Source organism: Solea solea, chromosome 13 (assembly GCF_958295425.1).
Source record: "Solea solea chromosome 13, fSolSol10.1, whole genome shotgun sequence".
NCBI classification, from domain to species: domain Eukaryota; kingdom Metazoa; phylum Chordata; class Actinopteri; order Pleuronectiformes; family Soleidae; genus Solea; species Solea solea.
Window position 1 is genome coordinate 23,282,437 of NC_081146.1, and position 18,560 is coordinate 23,300,996.

The 18,560-nt window shown below is 38.9% G+C and overlaps 1 protein-coding gene across 1 annotated transcript; it reads left to right on the plus strand.

The window, feature by feature from the left end:
* Positions 1 to 2,554: 2,554 nt before the first annotated feature.
* Positions 2,555 to 12,000, plus strand: ctsk (cathepsin K). The gene is made up of 8 exons (XM_058648560.1): positions 2,555 to 2,695; positions 4,150 to 4,276; positions 6,835 to 6,957; positions 7,185 to 7,337; positions 9,543 to 9,761; positions 10,828 to 10,993; positions 11,099 to 11,207; positions 11,366 to 12,000. The coding sequence occupies exons 2-8, from the start codon at positions 4,151 to 4,153 to the stop codon at positions 11,463 to 11,465; spliced, it is 996 nt and encodes a 331-aa protein (XP_058504543.1). The 5' UTR covers positions 2,555 to 2,695; position 4,150; the 3' UTR covers positions 11,466 to 12,000.
* The last annotated feature ends 6,560 nt before the right edge of the window (positions 12,001 to 18,560 follow it).

Sequence of the window (18,560 nt, forward strand, 5' to 3'; positions counted from 1 at the left end):
ACAGGCTCCCTGAGCTCTGCTACTCACACAACATATACAATTAAATTGAGGTGCACCTCCTAGATTGTGTTATGAGGATAAGGATACCCATCACCTATGACACCATAAAGGGACCATGTCCTCACATTCAGCCTTGCACAGTAAACTCACCTAAACAAGTTACTTTTGATCGCATGCCCCATTCCTCCATGAGGGAGGATTTCACACTGGCCAGGTTTTCTGCCGTGTGTGTCTGTGGGAATTTCAGTACACCAAGTAGTGTAGACTTCAGACATGTCTTCTCATCAATAAAATGGCATGTTACAGCCAAGTATGCATCCATGTTTAGAGATGTCCACATGTCTGCTGTTAAACTAACTGCAGCAACTTTCTGGACCTCAGCTTTGGCCTTCTCCTCAACCATGGCCTTTACAGTCTAAAGGAAAGGTTAAAAGAAAGGTTAAAAGAAGAAAATAGTACTCAAATGCTTCATCCATGTCACCAAACAAACCTTTCTTGTTGGGAGGATGTAGGTTGGATCTAGTTTAGCCTCCACTGTACTGAGAGACTGGGTGTCTTTTACTATTATTGACACCAAGGCATCATCCAGGTCCTTCTTTCTGCTCACTGAGAGAGAAAATAAGACATGTTTTTACAAAAATATAGCATTAGTTATGTCAATTATATTATTATAGTTGATTAGAAGATATGTCAGAAACTGAAAAGTATGTTCATACAGTGGCTGACCTGGACTGGGTCCAGCCACATTCCCCTCACTGTTTTCATGCAAAGCACGAAAATACCTCAACATGGATGAGGTGTTATTGTTGTATCCCAATTCCTTGGCACACAACAAACACTTCACCGTGGATTAAAAGAAAAAAGTGGGGGGAAAAATGAGTACATTGCATAAAAAAATAAGATTATTATTATTACTGAAAGTGTACTTACCTTATTGGGAGAGATCAGTTCAAAATGTTCCCACATGGGGGAAATCTTTCTCTTTCTCACAGGTTCCATGGAAAAAATCAGTTGTAGAACAAGATATATATCTATGTCACTCACAAACCAACAAATCACCAACACAAACGAAAAATGACATCCGCCACAGGACTGACTCTTGTAAACCAGGAATGTCCAAATAATTTCTCAAAAAAGATTTAATCCTTAAAGTTCACGTGTGTAACATTTAGGAGGGTTTATTTGCAGGAACTGAATATGCTACACCCATAAGTATAATTGTACAAGTGTACAATTATTTTAAATTATCAAAATTGTTTGGTTCCCATCGGCTCAGAATAAGATTTTTACATGTAAAACAAGGATCTTGCTTTATGGAGGCTTGAGTGTAAATGTTGCATTTTAAACGCTGGTTATGCATTTTTGTTAATCTAAAAGAATAATGACGCCACTGGTCATAGTTCTAATAATAGCCATAGTTGTGATATAGTGTGGCGCAGTGAAGTGAAGGCTCAGCATTCAAGCTGCAGTTCCGTTATATGAATGAGGAACATGCTGCAACGCATCCATGTATCACTTAACATATGAGGTACATACAGGATGCTCCTATATTTGGACAAGTGACTACGTGTGCTAGACTGCTGTCAGAGTCACACGACATGTTCATATATACACACGCAGACCTGACACACTGTTGACTAAGAGCATGAGGAAGTACGTATGTCCCAGACAATACGGCACAGATATTATATTAATAACATATTATAATGAGATTTGAGATGTTTTGGCACCACCGGTTTTTATGCCACTGTGAAAATGTTGACATGTTAACAATAATATTGAAATAGTACAGTATTGTTCAAGGCAGAATTCCACATTTCTAACAATTTGTGTATTAACTTTAATAACATTCAAATAAAAGCTTTGCAATCTTGACTTTTGCCTCATAAAATTTACTCTAGTCTTATGCTTATAGCTTTACCAGTCGAAATGTACATTTTAATTGCTTTGTATTACAGTGTATTGTATTGCACTGGCATATTACACATGCAGATAATTAACAGTGCATGACGTATATATATCTCATATCATATATATACAGTTGTAAAGCTTTTACAAGTGAAAAAAAAACATGCATGCATTTTTATTTTGGATTCCATTTCTTACTCCATTTAGTAAAGTTATTTATGTTGTCTATAATTGAAATGTGCTATTACAAAGTATCTTAAAAGACAAAAGCCTTTAGTTTTTATTTTATTTCTGTCTTTCTTTGTTTTATTTGCTCTCTATTTCTTAGTTTAATGACTTTGCTAATTCGGGTTTTGTTTTTGGTATTGGGTCTTGTTTTGTGTTGTCTCCTCTTCTCGCTGTCTATGTCATTACTTCTTAGTACATGCTAAACTTGAGGGAAAAGTGGGTTTAAAGATTAAAATTATAATAAAACATAAAAATGTGAAGGATTTCTTTGGTTTCTCCAGCAGCAAACTTCATCCCCAGCCCCTGAAAGTTTGTAATCTGACACCTGACATCATTTGGTTTAGACATCATCTGCCATCTGAGTGAAGCCAGATGTAATTCCCCTACATGGTTCAAAAGAAAAAAAAGAAAAAAAAAGAAAAACCTCCTCCCCAGACCTGGATCTCCAGTTGCACTTCCTCAAAATCCAGCAAATATAAACTCATACACTGACCTACTTCGACAGCAGAGGAAGACGGCATCAGACTCACAGGACTCAATCAAACTCTCTGATTTTAAGGTAAAGCTTGTTGTTGGTTGAACTTCTTTTGTTTACTTTCAGTTTTGTGAATTCCTTCACTCTGTTCGGACAGAGTCCAAATTCCTTTCCCACTTTGATCTGACTGTTTTCTTTCCCTTTGAGTGCAGGCTAAGAAAGAAATAAGCATGAATACATTCAGGATTATAAAAAACGATTTTAACTCTGTTTTCTTGTGCAAGGTCTGAGAGTTTCTGCCGCACAGCAAAACAGTTTCAAAAACAAAAAAAGTACTTTTTTAGTTTTTGTGCTTGTAGTTCAGTTTAACTCCACAGTGCAGTGGCCTTTACTGGAAACTGCAGAGTATAGAGACAGGATGTACTGGAACAGCAGGGATGAGTTCATGGGTGGCAGATGGAGGGAGCAGAGAGAGGAGGAAAAATAAAGGTGGCAAGGAAGTTTTTTAATGTGTGGAGAATGTGTCAGAATCAACAGATGACAGAGTTCTCAACAGCACAACAGGGAGTCGATTAGTTTGAATCTGGTTTTTATACATTTAGAGTGAAACTGCTCTTCATCTGATTATGTTTAGGGTAAAAGAAATACACAAAAATACGTATTTTCCATGTGGAGCAGCAGTGGCTTGTGTTGAGCCACAATGAATTTTTTAATTTTCTTCCCCCAAATCAGCTGTTTGAGGGCTTCCATGGAAATGTGGGTCAGACGATCCATGTTCCTAAAAGTTCCCACATCAGCGCTGCATGGGTCTATAACTGCTTTTGAAATGTAATTTTATCTGGAAATTTAAGAAATAATTATTAATTTTTTGTTCCACAAAATAATAATACAATATTCATCAACTGCAGTTAAAAACCCATGTTTGCATATTAATTCATACATTTTCTTACATAAGTTTCAATATAAATGTTAATTATTGCATATTTTGTTTCACTACACATGCATTTTATATTGATAATTAAAATAATGTTACAGATTGTTACAGAATTCTGGTACTTTGAGAGTTATTGGATTTGATTTGCCATCCCGAGGTCATGGGGAAGTTAAACTACAGTGAGAAACCAGTACAGTGTTTACCTCTTTTAATTTAGACACCACAGCATCTACTGTAGAAGGAACTAGAAGTATTACATATGAATGAGGTCCGGTTAATACATCTGAGTCCCGGTTAAATATTAGTATAGATTATATTAGCCCCTAGTGGTGGTAAGGGTTATTAGTGAGTTAGGTCCTCATAAATCAGTAGGTCCCCACTCGTGCGGTAAGAAACCAATCTTTTCAGCTCTATTAGCTTCCCTGCTAGTCAGTTAGCTTATGGCTTATGGGGCCTCCTTTGAATGGGATGTATTACATTTATGAATGACTTTTTACATATGAATTACATTTATGTTTCACAGAACATTGTGTACACATACATATATATATATATATATATATATATATATATATATATAATAAATATTTGTTGTTTTGTGCAGGATGCTGTTGTGTGTGTGTGTGGTGGTGTTGTTGGCGACCCCAGCTCTGAGTTACTTGGATGAAGCCTTTCTGGACTCTCAGTGGGAGCAGTGGAAACTCACCCACAGGAGAGAATACAACGGACTGGTCAGTATTGGCTCTGGTTTTTTTTTTATTTATGTGACTGAACTGAATTTTCAGCAAAAAAAAAAACTTACATAAGAGATAAACACACATGTGAAGTGTTAGTCAGATTAAAATTAAAGCCTGACTTGAAAAGCAGAGAGTTCCACAGACAACTCTAAACACATGTGGTACCAACATACACTGTAAGTCTACCTGTCGTAGATCTGTGGGGAACTGTGCACCAGATGTAGAGCGCAACCTTAAACGGTTGAAAAAAAAAATATTTTAGGAAGCTAAAATCCTATTTTAGAAAGGACACTAACCTCTGAAACCAGTGCTTCTACTTCTCAAAAGTGAATCTCATGAAGGCTTACGGACAGCTGCTGTTGTTTCTGGTGACAACAGCATCCCATGACTCTGGGGGATTTCGACATGTCTGACAGTAGACATGAAAGAATCAGAAACAAACCAACATTAGCTACTTATTTTCATGACCCTGTGTATACAGCTGAGGTAAAGTAAAACCTCATCATTAGGGTTGGGTATAATTTGAGTTTTCCACAATACAGCACAATAGTTCAAACATGGCTGTGTGATGCACTGACACATTATCATCAGCACTGAATCAGCCTGGAGCCTGGATATACTCACTCTCACAGATAACATGGCTGCCAGCACGGGCAGAAGGCAGTAATTTGGCCAATTCACAAACGTCTCGTCTAATAAATCTACACTTGCTTAACTCTGTGGTGCCTTAAGTGTAATGTTGCAGCATGTTCTTGCTGTTTAAGACCGACTTTTTTCATCTGGAGTCTCTCCACGCACCAAAGTCCATAGGAAAATCTGAGTTTGCAATCCATTAAAAGGATAAAAGTGACACACATTTATCAAAATGAAGTAGCAGTAGAATAACAGTGTCCTTAGTGAGCCAAAAACAGTGATTTTCTCGATGGACTTGTTATTCAGCTGGGAGGACAAAGAAAGCTCAGGGTAACATTACTATTTATCTGTTGTTTAAATGTCTGTTTTGCCCTTAACAGGCTTCTCTTCTACACTCCGTCTCCTGTCTCCCTTGTTCAAGCTTTGTTTGTTCCCTCTTCTCTCCCTTTGTGCTTCAGCGAGTTGCAGAACATCGCAGCCTTCTTCATGTTTGACTCACCGTCTGTCTGCGCCTGACTCAATTTCGTGGCCGGTCAGGTCGGCATTAAAGCGTCTCTGTTCCTGTCAGCAGTCTGAGAGAACAGAGAGAACAGTAAACAGAGCAGATGTTCCTCATAGAAATTTAAAGACGCCGTCATCAAATCTCCATTTGACTTTTTGATTATTATTATTATTATTATCATCATGTCACTCTGTTTAACAGCGATTGTTGTAATCATATGTTGTCGGGTCATTACTGTGAGTCCTCACTGCATATGCATTTTCCTGAGACTTTGTGCTGTAGCAGCTGAGGGAGATGGTGTCGAGGTGAGAATTGCGACCCGTTGATCTACTTCTGTGGAAACAAAACAGATGGCGCGAGAGAACAGGAGCAAAAGTAAAGCAGGACACGCACAATGAGAATTTGCAACACTTAAAATGGCAAATATAGGATGTTAAATATAGAACGGAAAAAAAAATATTTGAACCTATTAATAAATCTATTAATTAGCTTACTTAATAAAATCAACATCAGGTGAAGTGCACAGTATCTTAAGAGTATGTTCACTACTCCACTTTGCTTTTCGTTGTTGTTTTGCATGAAAACACACAGAATCTGCCCTCTGGTTTCTACCTGTGTGGAAAACAGAACAGGTGGAACACAGTGACCGTAATGCACCGGCTATCGCCTCTTTAATTTGACGCAGTCATATACAGATGGCTGTTAAATGAGGTTAGCGAGTACACTACTCATACTGTGAACATTACACAGTGAATGGAGACATTTGGTCTCATTTCCACTCTCAGTTAATTCTACAATTCATAATCAGATGATGTGGCCAATGAGTTTCAAGACTAGTAAGACACTTACTTATGTATATGTATGTCATACAACTGCCACTTTTACCTAAATTCTCCTGGACAAAGACATCTCATTTCCATTGCTAGGTTAGTTTTTAATTGATTTTAAAGGGCTTCCATTCTTTGGCTGATTCACTGAATACTCACTGAATGCCTCCCTCAAAAACGTGTTTGGTGAAGGTTAGCGTTCATTAATTCATGGACAAACGACCTAACCTCATTAGCATAAATGACCGCCTCTTTTTGGAGTGCTGGCTTCTGATTGGATAAAGCAAAGGTCTCCAACTCAACCCAACTCCAACTCACAGTGCAAACGATCATAGATTGGATTTAAAAAAGGAATGTAGTCTCAGGTTTTTGGAAAGAAAAGCCAATATTTGACAATTTGCTGAGGAGTTTATGATCTCAATCAGTAGTTTTAGGTCTTCTTCAACAGAGTATTTTGTAAATATAGCATGTTTTAGGCTGTGGACACTCAGAGTGATTGACAACCTTCGTCATCCCTCAAATTGCAGTGTTTGGTTGTTGTTGGTTTTTTTGGGTTGATTTCACACCTTCATTGTCTGTGTCTGTGACAGGGTGAGGAGGGGATCCGCAGAGCCATCTGGGAGAAGAACATGCATATGATTGAAGCTCACAACGAGGAGGCAGCACTGGGCATCCAGTCCTTTGAGATGGGGATGAACCATCTGGGAGACATGGTGAGTGGTGAAGCAAGAGACGGGTCTGCTTCAGTGCTTCAGGAGGCCTAATCCAGCAGATGTGGTTTGAAAACGACATGATGTGATTGTTTATTTAATCCTTGGACTGAAGCTTCAATTGTTCTGGATTCATACTGTACAGCAAGTGTGTCAAAGACCAACCTGATGTAGACCTGATATATCACACGTGATACAATATCTCATGAACTGTGTCTGTGCTCATGCAGACGTCAGAGGAGGTGGTCGATCAGATGACCGGCCTGCAGATCCCACTCAACCTGGACCGCAGCTTCACCATGGCTCTGGACGACCACGTGTCCAAACTGCCCAAATCTGTCGACTACCGCAAGAAGGGCATGGTGACGCCAGTGAAGAACCAGGTCAGAAAATACTATATATTATATAGAACATGTTGATATTTACCCACAGAAATCTTTTTCTCTGTCTTACTGCTGATATAAATCCTCATAAATGTCACTGGATGAGTTGAATGATGCTCCACACGGAATTTAAATATTGAAAAACACTGTGAGTGACGGTGCTGTGGCTTTGCAGCAGGATATTCAGCAAATGTTTTCTTTTGTAGCCTTGACGGGAAAACAAAGAGGAAACAGAAAAGATACGTGTTTTTTTTTATGAGATAAATACCTGGAAACCTCCTGCGGTGTTTTTTTTTCTCCCTGAGAAAACAGCCTGTTCTCAATGAGCCAATGGACGATGGAAACAGAATAATTGGTTTCATAAATGCAATTAGTCGTTATGAGCGAGTCGAACAACTGTGTTTTATTCATGTAAGCACAGGCCGAGACACAGAGTTCTAATATTTTGCTTGTTGTTATTATATTAGAGATGATACTGAAGCACATTTTTAATCAAATGTTCTATTTTGATTAGTTTTTAGTTTTTTTTTTTGATTGATTTTAGTTTTGTAAAAGTCTGTTTGACTATTTGAATTTTCGGAATGGCAGAAAGTGATGCAAATACAGGATTTTCAGCACAAAATCACTTTTTCTATGTAAGAAATATTTATATTCGAAACAGGAAAGGACAACTTTTTAGCTTAAACTAATCATTTTTAAGTACACGTGTACTGGCGATGGAAAGATGTCACCATCCACATTCATAAACTAGGTCTCCTTTAAGCCTTGACTTATTTTCTGTGATTCTGTGAGATTTACACACTTGTTGTTTATTATGACCCATAAAAGCCACCATATCTGTGTCCTCACTGGTATTTATTTATTTATTTTTTGCTTTTTTTTTGGTCAAAACACGTTTAAATCACTCTCATCTCACCAAAGGTCATATATTTGATGCCTTTGATAAATGAACCAATAAAAATGTACAGTAATTCTTTTTTTTTAAACTCTAAATTATGCCTTTTATAAAGTCTGTAACATTTGAGAACATTTATATTCTATATATATATTAAGAAGAGTATTGATAACTACAGGGAAACTTTGCCTATGTACATTTTGGCAGAATAACAATAGCTATTTGTCAGACAAGATTATTATTTTTGTTTCAATATCTGTAGTATATTGTGATCTTTATGTTTATGTGATGTGCTACATATAATAATATATTGCTTTTTAATACTTTGACATAGTGTAAATAATAATAACAACAAAGGGCTGTTAGTTAACAATGAGTTACTCACTTTGTTAATGTAATGTTATCATAATAATATTATAATAATATGTCTCCCTCTGCTGGTTACAAAGAACAATCTGCAGCGACAGTGAGGATTTATTGAGCCGCAGCTCAGCCTCCTCCGTCCTCCATGAATTATTCAGCAGAGCTGACTCCACTCTGTGCATACTAACAAATCCCTCTGCAGCTCCTTTTTTTTCATCACTCAACTGTGTGTTTTAATGTGTTTTTTTAGGCAGGTTTTAGTTGAAAACGCCCCCCAGTGGACTGATGTGATCATACATTTACACAGTTTTTAATTGGAGCAGCTCAGAAGAAGCACAGTGTTAGTGTCAGTGGTTGAGGACGAGCAGAGGGCGGACGAGACATTAGAGACACTTTACTGCAGCTTTACTGCTCCGACACAGTCAGGCAGCAGGGACACTGCACTTTAAATTGAATTGTGTTTTAATATTTGGATTTTTTTTTAATTCTCTCAGCCAGATTTCAAAGTAGATTACACATTTTTAACTTAGCTGCTCCAAACTACCCATAGTCTGGAATATTGTTTTGGGAGGTGTGGATACCTCTATATTATGCCCACATGTGATTGTTGATGATGTGTAAATTCTGCCTCCACACCTCCTGGTTTTCAGGTGTCAGCTGAATAATTCATGAATGTCATTTTTGACTCAAAGTTTATCCAAGTCTGCCCCCAAGTGGACAAAGAAGAGACGGCACAAACTGTTTCTTTTCTATTTTGAATCGCTCATAAATCAGTTTGGTCCCATTTTAGAATGCTGAGGTGTTCAGCTGCTGTCTTGCAGGTTTCCTTTTTAGTTTCTAATGTTTCGTGTTACACACACATAGTGTCTGTATTTGCAATCTGTCAGAATCGGGCATAAAATGGACAAATACTGTAGTAAGCAGCTTTATATTTCTTCTGATAACAGGGCTCCTGTGGCTCCTGTTGGGCCTTCAGCTCGGCCGGGGCCCTCGAGGGCCAGTTGGCCAAGCAGACAGGTCAGCTGGTGGACCTCAGTCCCCAGAACCTGGTGGACTGCGTCACAGAGAACGACGGCTGTGGAGGAGGATACATGACCAAGGCCTTCGCCTACGTCCAACAAAACGGGGGCATCGACTCAGAGGAGGCCTACCCTTACGTTGGAGAGGTAATAGGTCGTAGCTCAGGTGGAAAGAAAACAGAACAAACAGACTTACAGACCTTTCAAATATGTCATCATGTCATCATCACATGGTGAAGCTTCAAAAGGAAGTGAGGTTCACCACATGTTTGAACTCTTATCTTATACGAGTTCAAGTGGTTTGTGGGTTGTTGGCGTAACGACCACCATAAGTAGTCCTTATAGACGTGTCATGTCAACACAATACTAAAAAAGTAATTTACTTTATTTTTTTATCCACGTTTTACTCCTCAAGTGGATAAAGTGGTAGACAATGGAATAATGAATGAAAATGAAATAATGATGTTTGTTTTTTTGGTTACGTACAATCACCAGCTTATATGATTCGATGTTTACCACAGAATGAGTCTTATATATTAACAGTATAATCAGGAGCTGGGTCAGTTCTATAGAAGCTGCCAATTTCCAAAATGGACAAAATAAACTTAATGCTAACTGAAGGCTACGTACGTTCTTCAGTATTCTTAGAGGACAAGGGTGAGGTTTAACACAAAGTTTACACACTCTAACTTTAAAGCTAAACCAAAGAGGCAAACGACAACTTTCAGCAACAAGAGTCACTGCAGAAAATCCTACCTGGTACAAATTTTGCCCATTGACACCTTTAATGGTCACTAGCCCAAGCTTTATAGCTAAACTAACTATCTTCTTGTAGATTAACTTGAGTGTTACTCAATCTCATTTAACAGGAACAGACAGTGTCATGAACGTTATGTTTTGATACAATGAGGAAGTAAAAGTGCTTGTTAATCGTTACAGGCTGAGGTCACATTATGCATAATCCGGGAAAAGAACCGAGGCTGACACTCTATGCCATGTGAAAACCCTATGCCATGTGAAATGTGCATGTGACTGTAAAACCACAAGGTTTGATGCATACAAATTGCAACTGAAACTGTATTTAAATATGGATTTATCCAAATATAAGATTTATTTTCTATTTGACCATTATACTGCATGGACAACATGGATTTAAAGGTTTTGAATAAAATGTTATTTTCAGTCATTTTCTCGTCCTGTGTCTCCTCTACAGGACCAGTCCTGCCGCTACAATTCATCTGGCATGGCAGCATCGTGCAAAGGCTTTAAAGAAGTCCCAGTGGGTGACGAGCACGCGCTGGCGGTCGCTCTGTTTAAAGTGGGTCCGGTGTCTGTGGGCATCGACGCCTCACAGGGCACCTTCCAGTTCTACCAGAGAGGTCAGTGAACGTCTCAGGAGGTTTTTCATATGTCACCAGTGATTAAAACTAAAACATGGTTCAATGTTTTACTCACTCTTTCCCCCCCCCCCCCCGCGTGCTCAGGTGTTTACTTCGACCGCAACTGCAACAAAGATGACATCAATCACGCCGTGCTGGCAGTGGGCTACGGCGTGAACACCAAGGGGAAGAAATTCTGGATTGTCAAGAACAGGTGGGACACGTCACCTGCTTGAGTGGCAGCAGGTGGCTCATAAGGCCGCCAACATTTGTCCACTCTGACGACACAAAATGCTGTTTGTTTGACTCCTAGCGATGCTCAACGCCTTTAATCAACTGTCTTCTCTCTTTTTCTCGACCGTCCTGACACAGCTGGAGCGAGAGCTGGGGCAATAGGGGCTACATCATGATGGCCCGTAACCGCGACAACCTCTGCGGCATCGCCAACCTCGCCAGCTACCCCATCGTGTGAGGGGACGAGGGCTGAACTCGGGGGATGATGAGAGAGGAGGAGAAGAGAAGCGAAGAGAAGACTGCTCGTGAAAAAAAGTTAATTCAAAATCTCGGCGACTTCAGGAAAATAAACGTTTTTAAATTTGACCTTTTACAGTCTGTGTGAGTGAATCCTCTCTGGTTAAATGTTAAACACTTGTGTGTGAGCATGTTTGGTTATCTTTGAGTTATTTGATGCACTTTGATCCCTGAAGTCTGCTCAGGTTTACCTCCAAACTAACAACGTACTACAGGGTATGGTTGTTGTTCCACGATGCATTCAGTCTCTGCGGTTTTGTGAGAAATTTCAATTCCAGTGTGACAGGAAAACATTGCTGGGCAATGGGAACTTTTCCTCTCCTGTTCACACAGTCATGTCATGTTGTTCCTCTCGATCATCTCTGCCGAGTATTGTTGTTCACTGTTTTTTGTTCTGTTCGGCACTTTTCTGATCATTTTAAATGTAAACTGGTGTTTTCTATGAAATTGAATAAAGGTTTCATTTTAAACTGGAACACATTTGTTTTTGTTTGTTGCCAAAACAAAACCACACAAAATAGTCGATATTAGCAGCCTTTGTCCACAAGAGAACATACTTTTGTGATCCAGAAACTGGAGGGAATAACTTTTGTACAAAAGGCTCACTTAATGTGAGGGAGCTGGGACAATACAGTGAACTTGTTGCTTGTTAGGCCACACCCCCTTTTCATGTTGCAGCTTGTCCAGGCATGTCCGGGCATAGACATGTCTCGTCCGCACTGCTGGCCAATGGAGTCGAACGTCTGCATAGGGCGGCCATCTTGGCACAGTCAGCTCGCTCACCCATAACATGTGTTGTAGTGGTTCGTGGACTTTTTAAATAACCATAACTAATACATTTTCTACCGATTTCCAAACGGTTTGGTTTGTACGGAGCCCGTCTGGTGACATGGGTGGAAAAAAAATATTCCGTGGCCACGAATTAATAATGTGTGGCCATGAGATGATTCAAGTTCCAGATTGATGATTTTCTTTTGTTTTTTAATGAGATAAATACTTGGAAACCTCCTGTGGTGTTTTTTTTTTCTCCCTGAGAAAACAGCCTGTTCTCACTGAGTTAATGGACAATGGAAACAACTGTGTTTTATTCATGTAAGCACAGGCCGAGACACAGACTAATAATATTTTTGCTTGTTGTTATTATAGTAGAGATGATACTGAAGCACATTTTTAATCAAATGTTCCATTTTGATTCGTTTTTTGTTAGTTTTGTAAAAATCTGTTTGACTATTTGAATTGTCGGAATGCCAGAAAGTGATGCAAATACAGGATTTTCAGCACAAAATCACGTTTTCTATGTAAGAAATATTTATATTTAAAGCAGGAAAGGACAACTTTTTAAGCTTAAACTCGTAACTGGCGATGGAAAGATGTCACCATCCACATTCATAAACTAGGGCTCCTTTAAGCCTTGACTTATTTGCTGTGCAGATTTACACACTTGTTGTTTATTATGACCCATAAAAGCCACCATATCTGTGTCCTCACTGGCATTTATTTTTTATTTCTTTGCTTTTTTTTTTGGTCAAAACACGTTTATATCACTCTCATCTCACCAAAGGTCATATATTTGATGCCTTTGATAAATGAACCAATACTAAAACTTTTTTTTTTAATTATGTCTTTTATAAAGTCTGTAACATTTGAGATCTATCTATCTATATATATAGATAGATAGATATATATTAAGAAGAGTATTGATAACTACAGGGAAACTTTGCCCATGTAAATTTTGGCAGAATAACATTAGCTATTTGTCAGACAAGATTATTATTTTCGTTTCAATATCTGTAGTTTATAGTTTATGTTATGTGCTAGATATCACAATATATTGCTTGCAGACACTTTTATCCAAGAGACTTACAAGGGAATTGAGTACAATCTGCCAGGGGTGGAGTTAAACTTGCAACCATGAAGTCTTTTACACACAGGGTACCGGTCTTAACCACTGAGCTACCCCACCCCAGTTAGTTTGTTAATGTAATGTTATCATAATAATATTATAATATTATGTCTCCCTCTGCTGGTTATACAGAACAATCTGCAGCGACAGTGAGGATTAATTGAGCCGCAGCTCAGCCTCCTCCGTCCTCCATGAGTTATTCAGCAGAGCTGACTCCACTCTGTGCATACTAACAAATCCCTCTGCAGCTCCTTTTTTCATCAGTCAACTGTGTGTTTTGATGTGTTTTTTTTAAGGCAGGTTTTAGTTGAAAACGCCCCCCAGTGGACTGATACACATTTTGAACTTAGCTGCTCCAAACTACTGCATTCCCATAGCCTGGAATATTGGTTTTTTTTATTCACTGTGACATAGGTGTCTATCACTGAATATGGCCAAAAACATGTGGACACATTATGCCTATGTGATTGTTGATGATGTGTAAATTCTGCCTCTACACCTCCTGGTTTTCAGGTGTCAGCTGAATAATTCATGACTGTCATTTTTGACTCAAAGTTTATCCAAGTCTGCCCCCAAGTGGACAAAGAAGAGATGGCACAAACTGTTTCCTTTTCTATTTTTAATCGCTCATAAATCAATTTGGTCCCATTTTAGACTGCTGAGGTGTTCAGCTGCTGTCTTGCAGGTTTCCTTTTTAGTTTCTAATGTTTCGTGTTACACACACATAGTGTCTGTATTTGCAATCTGTCAGAATCTGTCCCCAGAACCTGGTGGACTGCGTCACAGAAACGATGGCTGTGGAGGAGGATACATGACCAAGGCCTTCACCTACGTCCAACAAAACGGGGGCATCGACTCAGAGGAGGCCTACCCTTACGTTGGAGAGGTAATAGGTCGTAGCTCAGGTGGAAAGAAAACAGAACAAACAGACTTACAGACCTTTCAAATATGTCACGTGTCATCATGTGACCGTGGTGAAGCTTCAAAAGGACCACATGTTTGAACCCTTATCTTTCTACAGGGTTCGTACAGCTTTTTAAGAGTAAAATTCAAGCAATTTTCCAGCACTTTCAAGATAAAATATCTTTAAATAATAGCTTTAAATATACTCTATATATACATATATATGACAAATAATCCTCCCTGTTTACATTAATGTATGTTTTACTGTTGCTCTTTTGCAGATATGACAACCCAATTTACATAGCAAGGGAACAATCTTTTATGAATGACAAACACAGGATTTACCAGTAACATTAATCAAGGTTCCACTCCAGTATTAACAGAGCTGTGTTATTGTTCAAGTCTAAGGGTAGATCACACTAAATACTTAACACCTGTACAGGATAGTTGTTGTTGTTTTTTTCTGAATTAGTTTTTTTGTTAAACAACAAAAAACTGCACACATATTTTCAGGATGTGTTCCAGTAAAGTTAAATAGAAATAAGTATCCTATTGTCAGTATAGCATTGCTAAAGCAACAAATCTAATGGTGGCCTAAGACTTCTGCACAGTATTGTGAAATCTAAAAATGTAGCTTCCTGACTAAAATGGACTATATGCAACAATGAAACAGTATTTACTGCAACTGCACGTTAAATTGTTATTTGAAAAAGAAAAGAAACAACATCAAAAACAGGTGATGGAAATATGACTACACTAGTGTAAGGAGAAGAAATGATAACAGAATAACCATCCCCCGGTGCGATAAGCAGGGTTGTACTGGCAACTTTGTTGCTGAAGTGTAAAGAAAGAGGAGGTTAACACTCACACGGTTTCTGTGAAAATAGAAATAATACACAATTCTACACAACAATGCCGTCTTTTTGGCTTGTGTTGTGTTGTATATGACATATTAAGTACTGACATTGAATGTGGCCTTGTATTCAACTTGTATTCTCTCAAATGTCCAGCAGGGGGCGTGACTACATTGGTTTGTATTTAAGTCTGAGGGAAAAAACTAGTCTTATGACATCATTTTCACTGGTTTAAGGTCTTTTTTATACTAGGTTTTGTAAATGATGGTACGGTTTAGAGTCAAACAGACGATGAAGCAGGTTATGCTTTATAGGCGTGGCTATATGCTACTCTGACAAACACTCGGGGTGTAGAACCAAACTGTAAACAGACAAAATACACAAACCCCGGTTCAGTTTGGGGGCACGGACCGCAATTTTTCCGGTGGGACATTTTGTATCAACAACTAAAGAAAATCCCTTTGAATACCTCATGTGAAAATTGTTTATATATAAAAATGACTCATTTGTAACCCAACACTGCTCTCTGCTGACTTTGTTCTGACCTTGCTGGAGGCGATAGTGTGGATTTCTTTGAAAGGCCAACACATCATTTTCACAGAGTGCAGTGACTGTACTCTTAAGAGCAAGTTTGTGCACAATATATTATTTTTTTCCATTTATTACAATGTTTAATGCCATTTCCACACCTAATGTCATCCATTTTACAAATAAATCTTGCATAAACGACTGTGAGTACTAAAAGCATCCTGCAATCCACTCACTGGGAATGAAAGCCTCCCAATTTCCCCCCCAAACACAGATTTTCGGTAACCGTAAACGTGCACGGGCACAGGACACAGATATTTACCGCAGACACAGGTATTGATTTTGGTTTCTCCCTCGTAACATACTGTCAAGTGGTTTCTGATGTGTTGTTGGCATTGCTGGGCAATGGGAACTTTTCCTCTCCTGTTCACACACAGTCATTTCATGTTGTTGTTTACTGTTTTTTGTTCTGTTCGGCACTTTTCTGATCATTTTAAATGTAAAGTGGTGTTTTCGATGAAATTGAATAAAGGTTTCATTTTGAACTGGAACACATTTGTTTTTGTTTGTTTATGCCAAAGGTGGCAAAACAAAAGTTCAAGAAATGATTACAGTGTAACATGAGTGTGTTTATTTGCTGCATTTACAGCCCGGTGTTCTACAAAAACTTTGCTATTTTATTCAAACCACCTAAAATTCATGAATTAATACCAGTGGTCACCCTTTGCATCTGTGTAACATCCCCGTAAATGCCAGGGGAGACGGGGAGTAACAGCGTGTGTGTGTGATATTCAAAAGTATATTATTGTAATGCATTTATTTACAAAAAATTAAATAGACGATGAACTTCACGAGTTCAGCCAAAACAAAACCACACAAAATAGTCGATATTAGCAGCCTTTGTCCACAGAAACTGGAGGGAACAACTTCAATGGTCACAAGCTCCATCTTTTCTCTCTGCTTCTAACTCTTTAAGATAAATATCTGCTTGTCGTTTAACTTTAACATCCACGATGTTGAGGTTTTTTCCACAGCTGCAGACACAAAGTGAAACCTGTGACAGTTCCTCGTTTGTCAGAAACGTACACAAATTCGTTTGTGTCATGTATTGTGGTGACAATGAGGAAGTAGAACTGCAGCTTAATCATTACAGGCTGAGCTCCCGTAAACAGAACTGAGGCTGAGAACATGACGTGAAATGCACATGTGACTGTGAAACCATAAGGTTCATTTCAATGTTGATCTATTCAAAAATATACACAATATGATGGTATTTCTTGAAAAAAAAAATCCAACGTTTCTTATCATTATCACCCCCAAAACATTCATGTTCATAACCATGACCAAATAAGAATAAAGAAGTGAGAATTAATATTTTAAGTATTTTTACTCATCTCATCTAGGGGCTACAAGTTAGTCCCACGAGGCAATGAGCAGGCGCTGGCTTCAGCTAATTATCCAACATCCTCCAACCCCCATGTGGAGGATAAAGTGGTAATTAAATAATGAATAAAGGGGTAAAATGTAAATATGTTGATCTGGTATAACCCTCCCTATTCTCTACCCTTCAGATCAGCTCTAGGTCTCTAAAAGGTTGGTGATCCCTGCCTACGAAAACCAAGCAATTCTTATTTTAAAGCAATTAAACACTTGCTTTTTGTTAGTATCTTCAGTTTCTGCCACTGAAAGTTTATGTGACTTCTTGTAGGACATGGTGATCTTCATGATGGTTCACAAGACATCACGAGAAGTCATGGCAACATCATATTCAAGCCATCTTTAAAGGAAAAACACAGTTATGCCCTCTGACCTCACCCCTCTCTCTTCATCTCTCGCTGTCGACTGATGACACTGAAACATTTTCTTTGACTCCTGGCGATGATGTTCAACACCTCGTCCCTTCTTCTCCTTTCCATCTCTGTCACTATCTTCTGCCTTTCCATCCATCCTGACACAGCTGGAGCGAGAGCCGGGGCAACATGGGGCTACTTCCTGATGACGTGTAACCGTGGCAACCCCGGCAGCTATACCCCATCATGTGAGGGGATGAGTGTTGCTGGACTCAGAGGACGACAGGTGAGGACAAAGGAGCTTTGCTCAGTTGGTTCGTGGAAAAAAGGATTCATTCAATAATGATTGATTACAGCTGATATATGAAACATGTACAACTGTCACTGCAACGATCCTGTTCCAAAACACCCCATGGGTTGCCAGGTTTGGCTACGCTGTTCCACTCAATGCTGTTCCACTGTCGCTGTTATTTTTACAAACGCTGAACCTATTTTGTTCATGTTCAAGTGTCAGCAGAAGGTGGAGATGGAGAGTGAAAGAGTGTTTGCTTTCAGAGAAGAATAATCACGTGATTGTACGAGGGTTTAATGCGTTAAATATTCATTGATACTGCTTTTTGACACTTTTCAGATGTGGTATAGTTGTGTGGTAATATTTCTGACCCTTAGCACCAGGTTCTTGCTCTCTGCTCACTCCAGATGCTGGAATCTGATGTTCTTCACCTCAGAATGAGCCAGATCACTTCTATAGAGGCTGCCAATTTGGAGCACCATGTTTTTACACTATGAACAAACTACACTTAATGCTAACTGAAGGCTACAGCCCAGCTAACAGTTTTTGGTTCCTAGAACGTTGCCTTTTGGTTGTGGGAAGGTTCCCTGAAGATTACCCCCTAGGTTCTCCTGTGGTTGCCACAGAAATTGTTCCTAACGTTCCCCTAAAGTCAGTTTTTGATTCCCAGGAAGTAACTGCCACAACCTTCAGAGAACATTCTCTAAAGGTTCCCAGAATGTTCCCCTAACGTTACTTTTCTACAACCTTCATACAACCTTGAGAG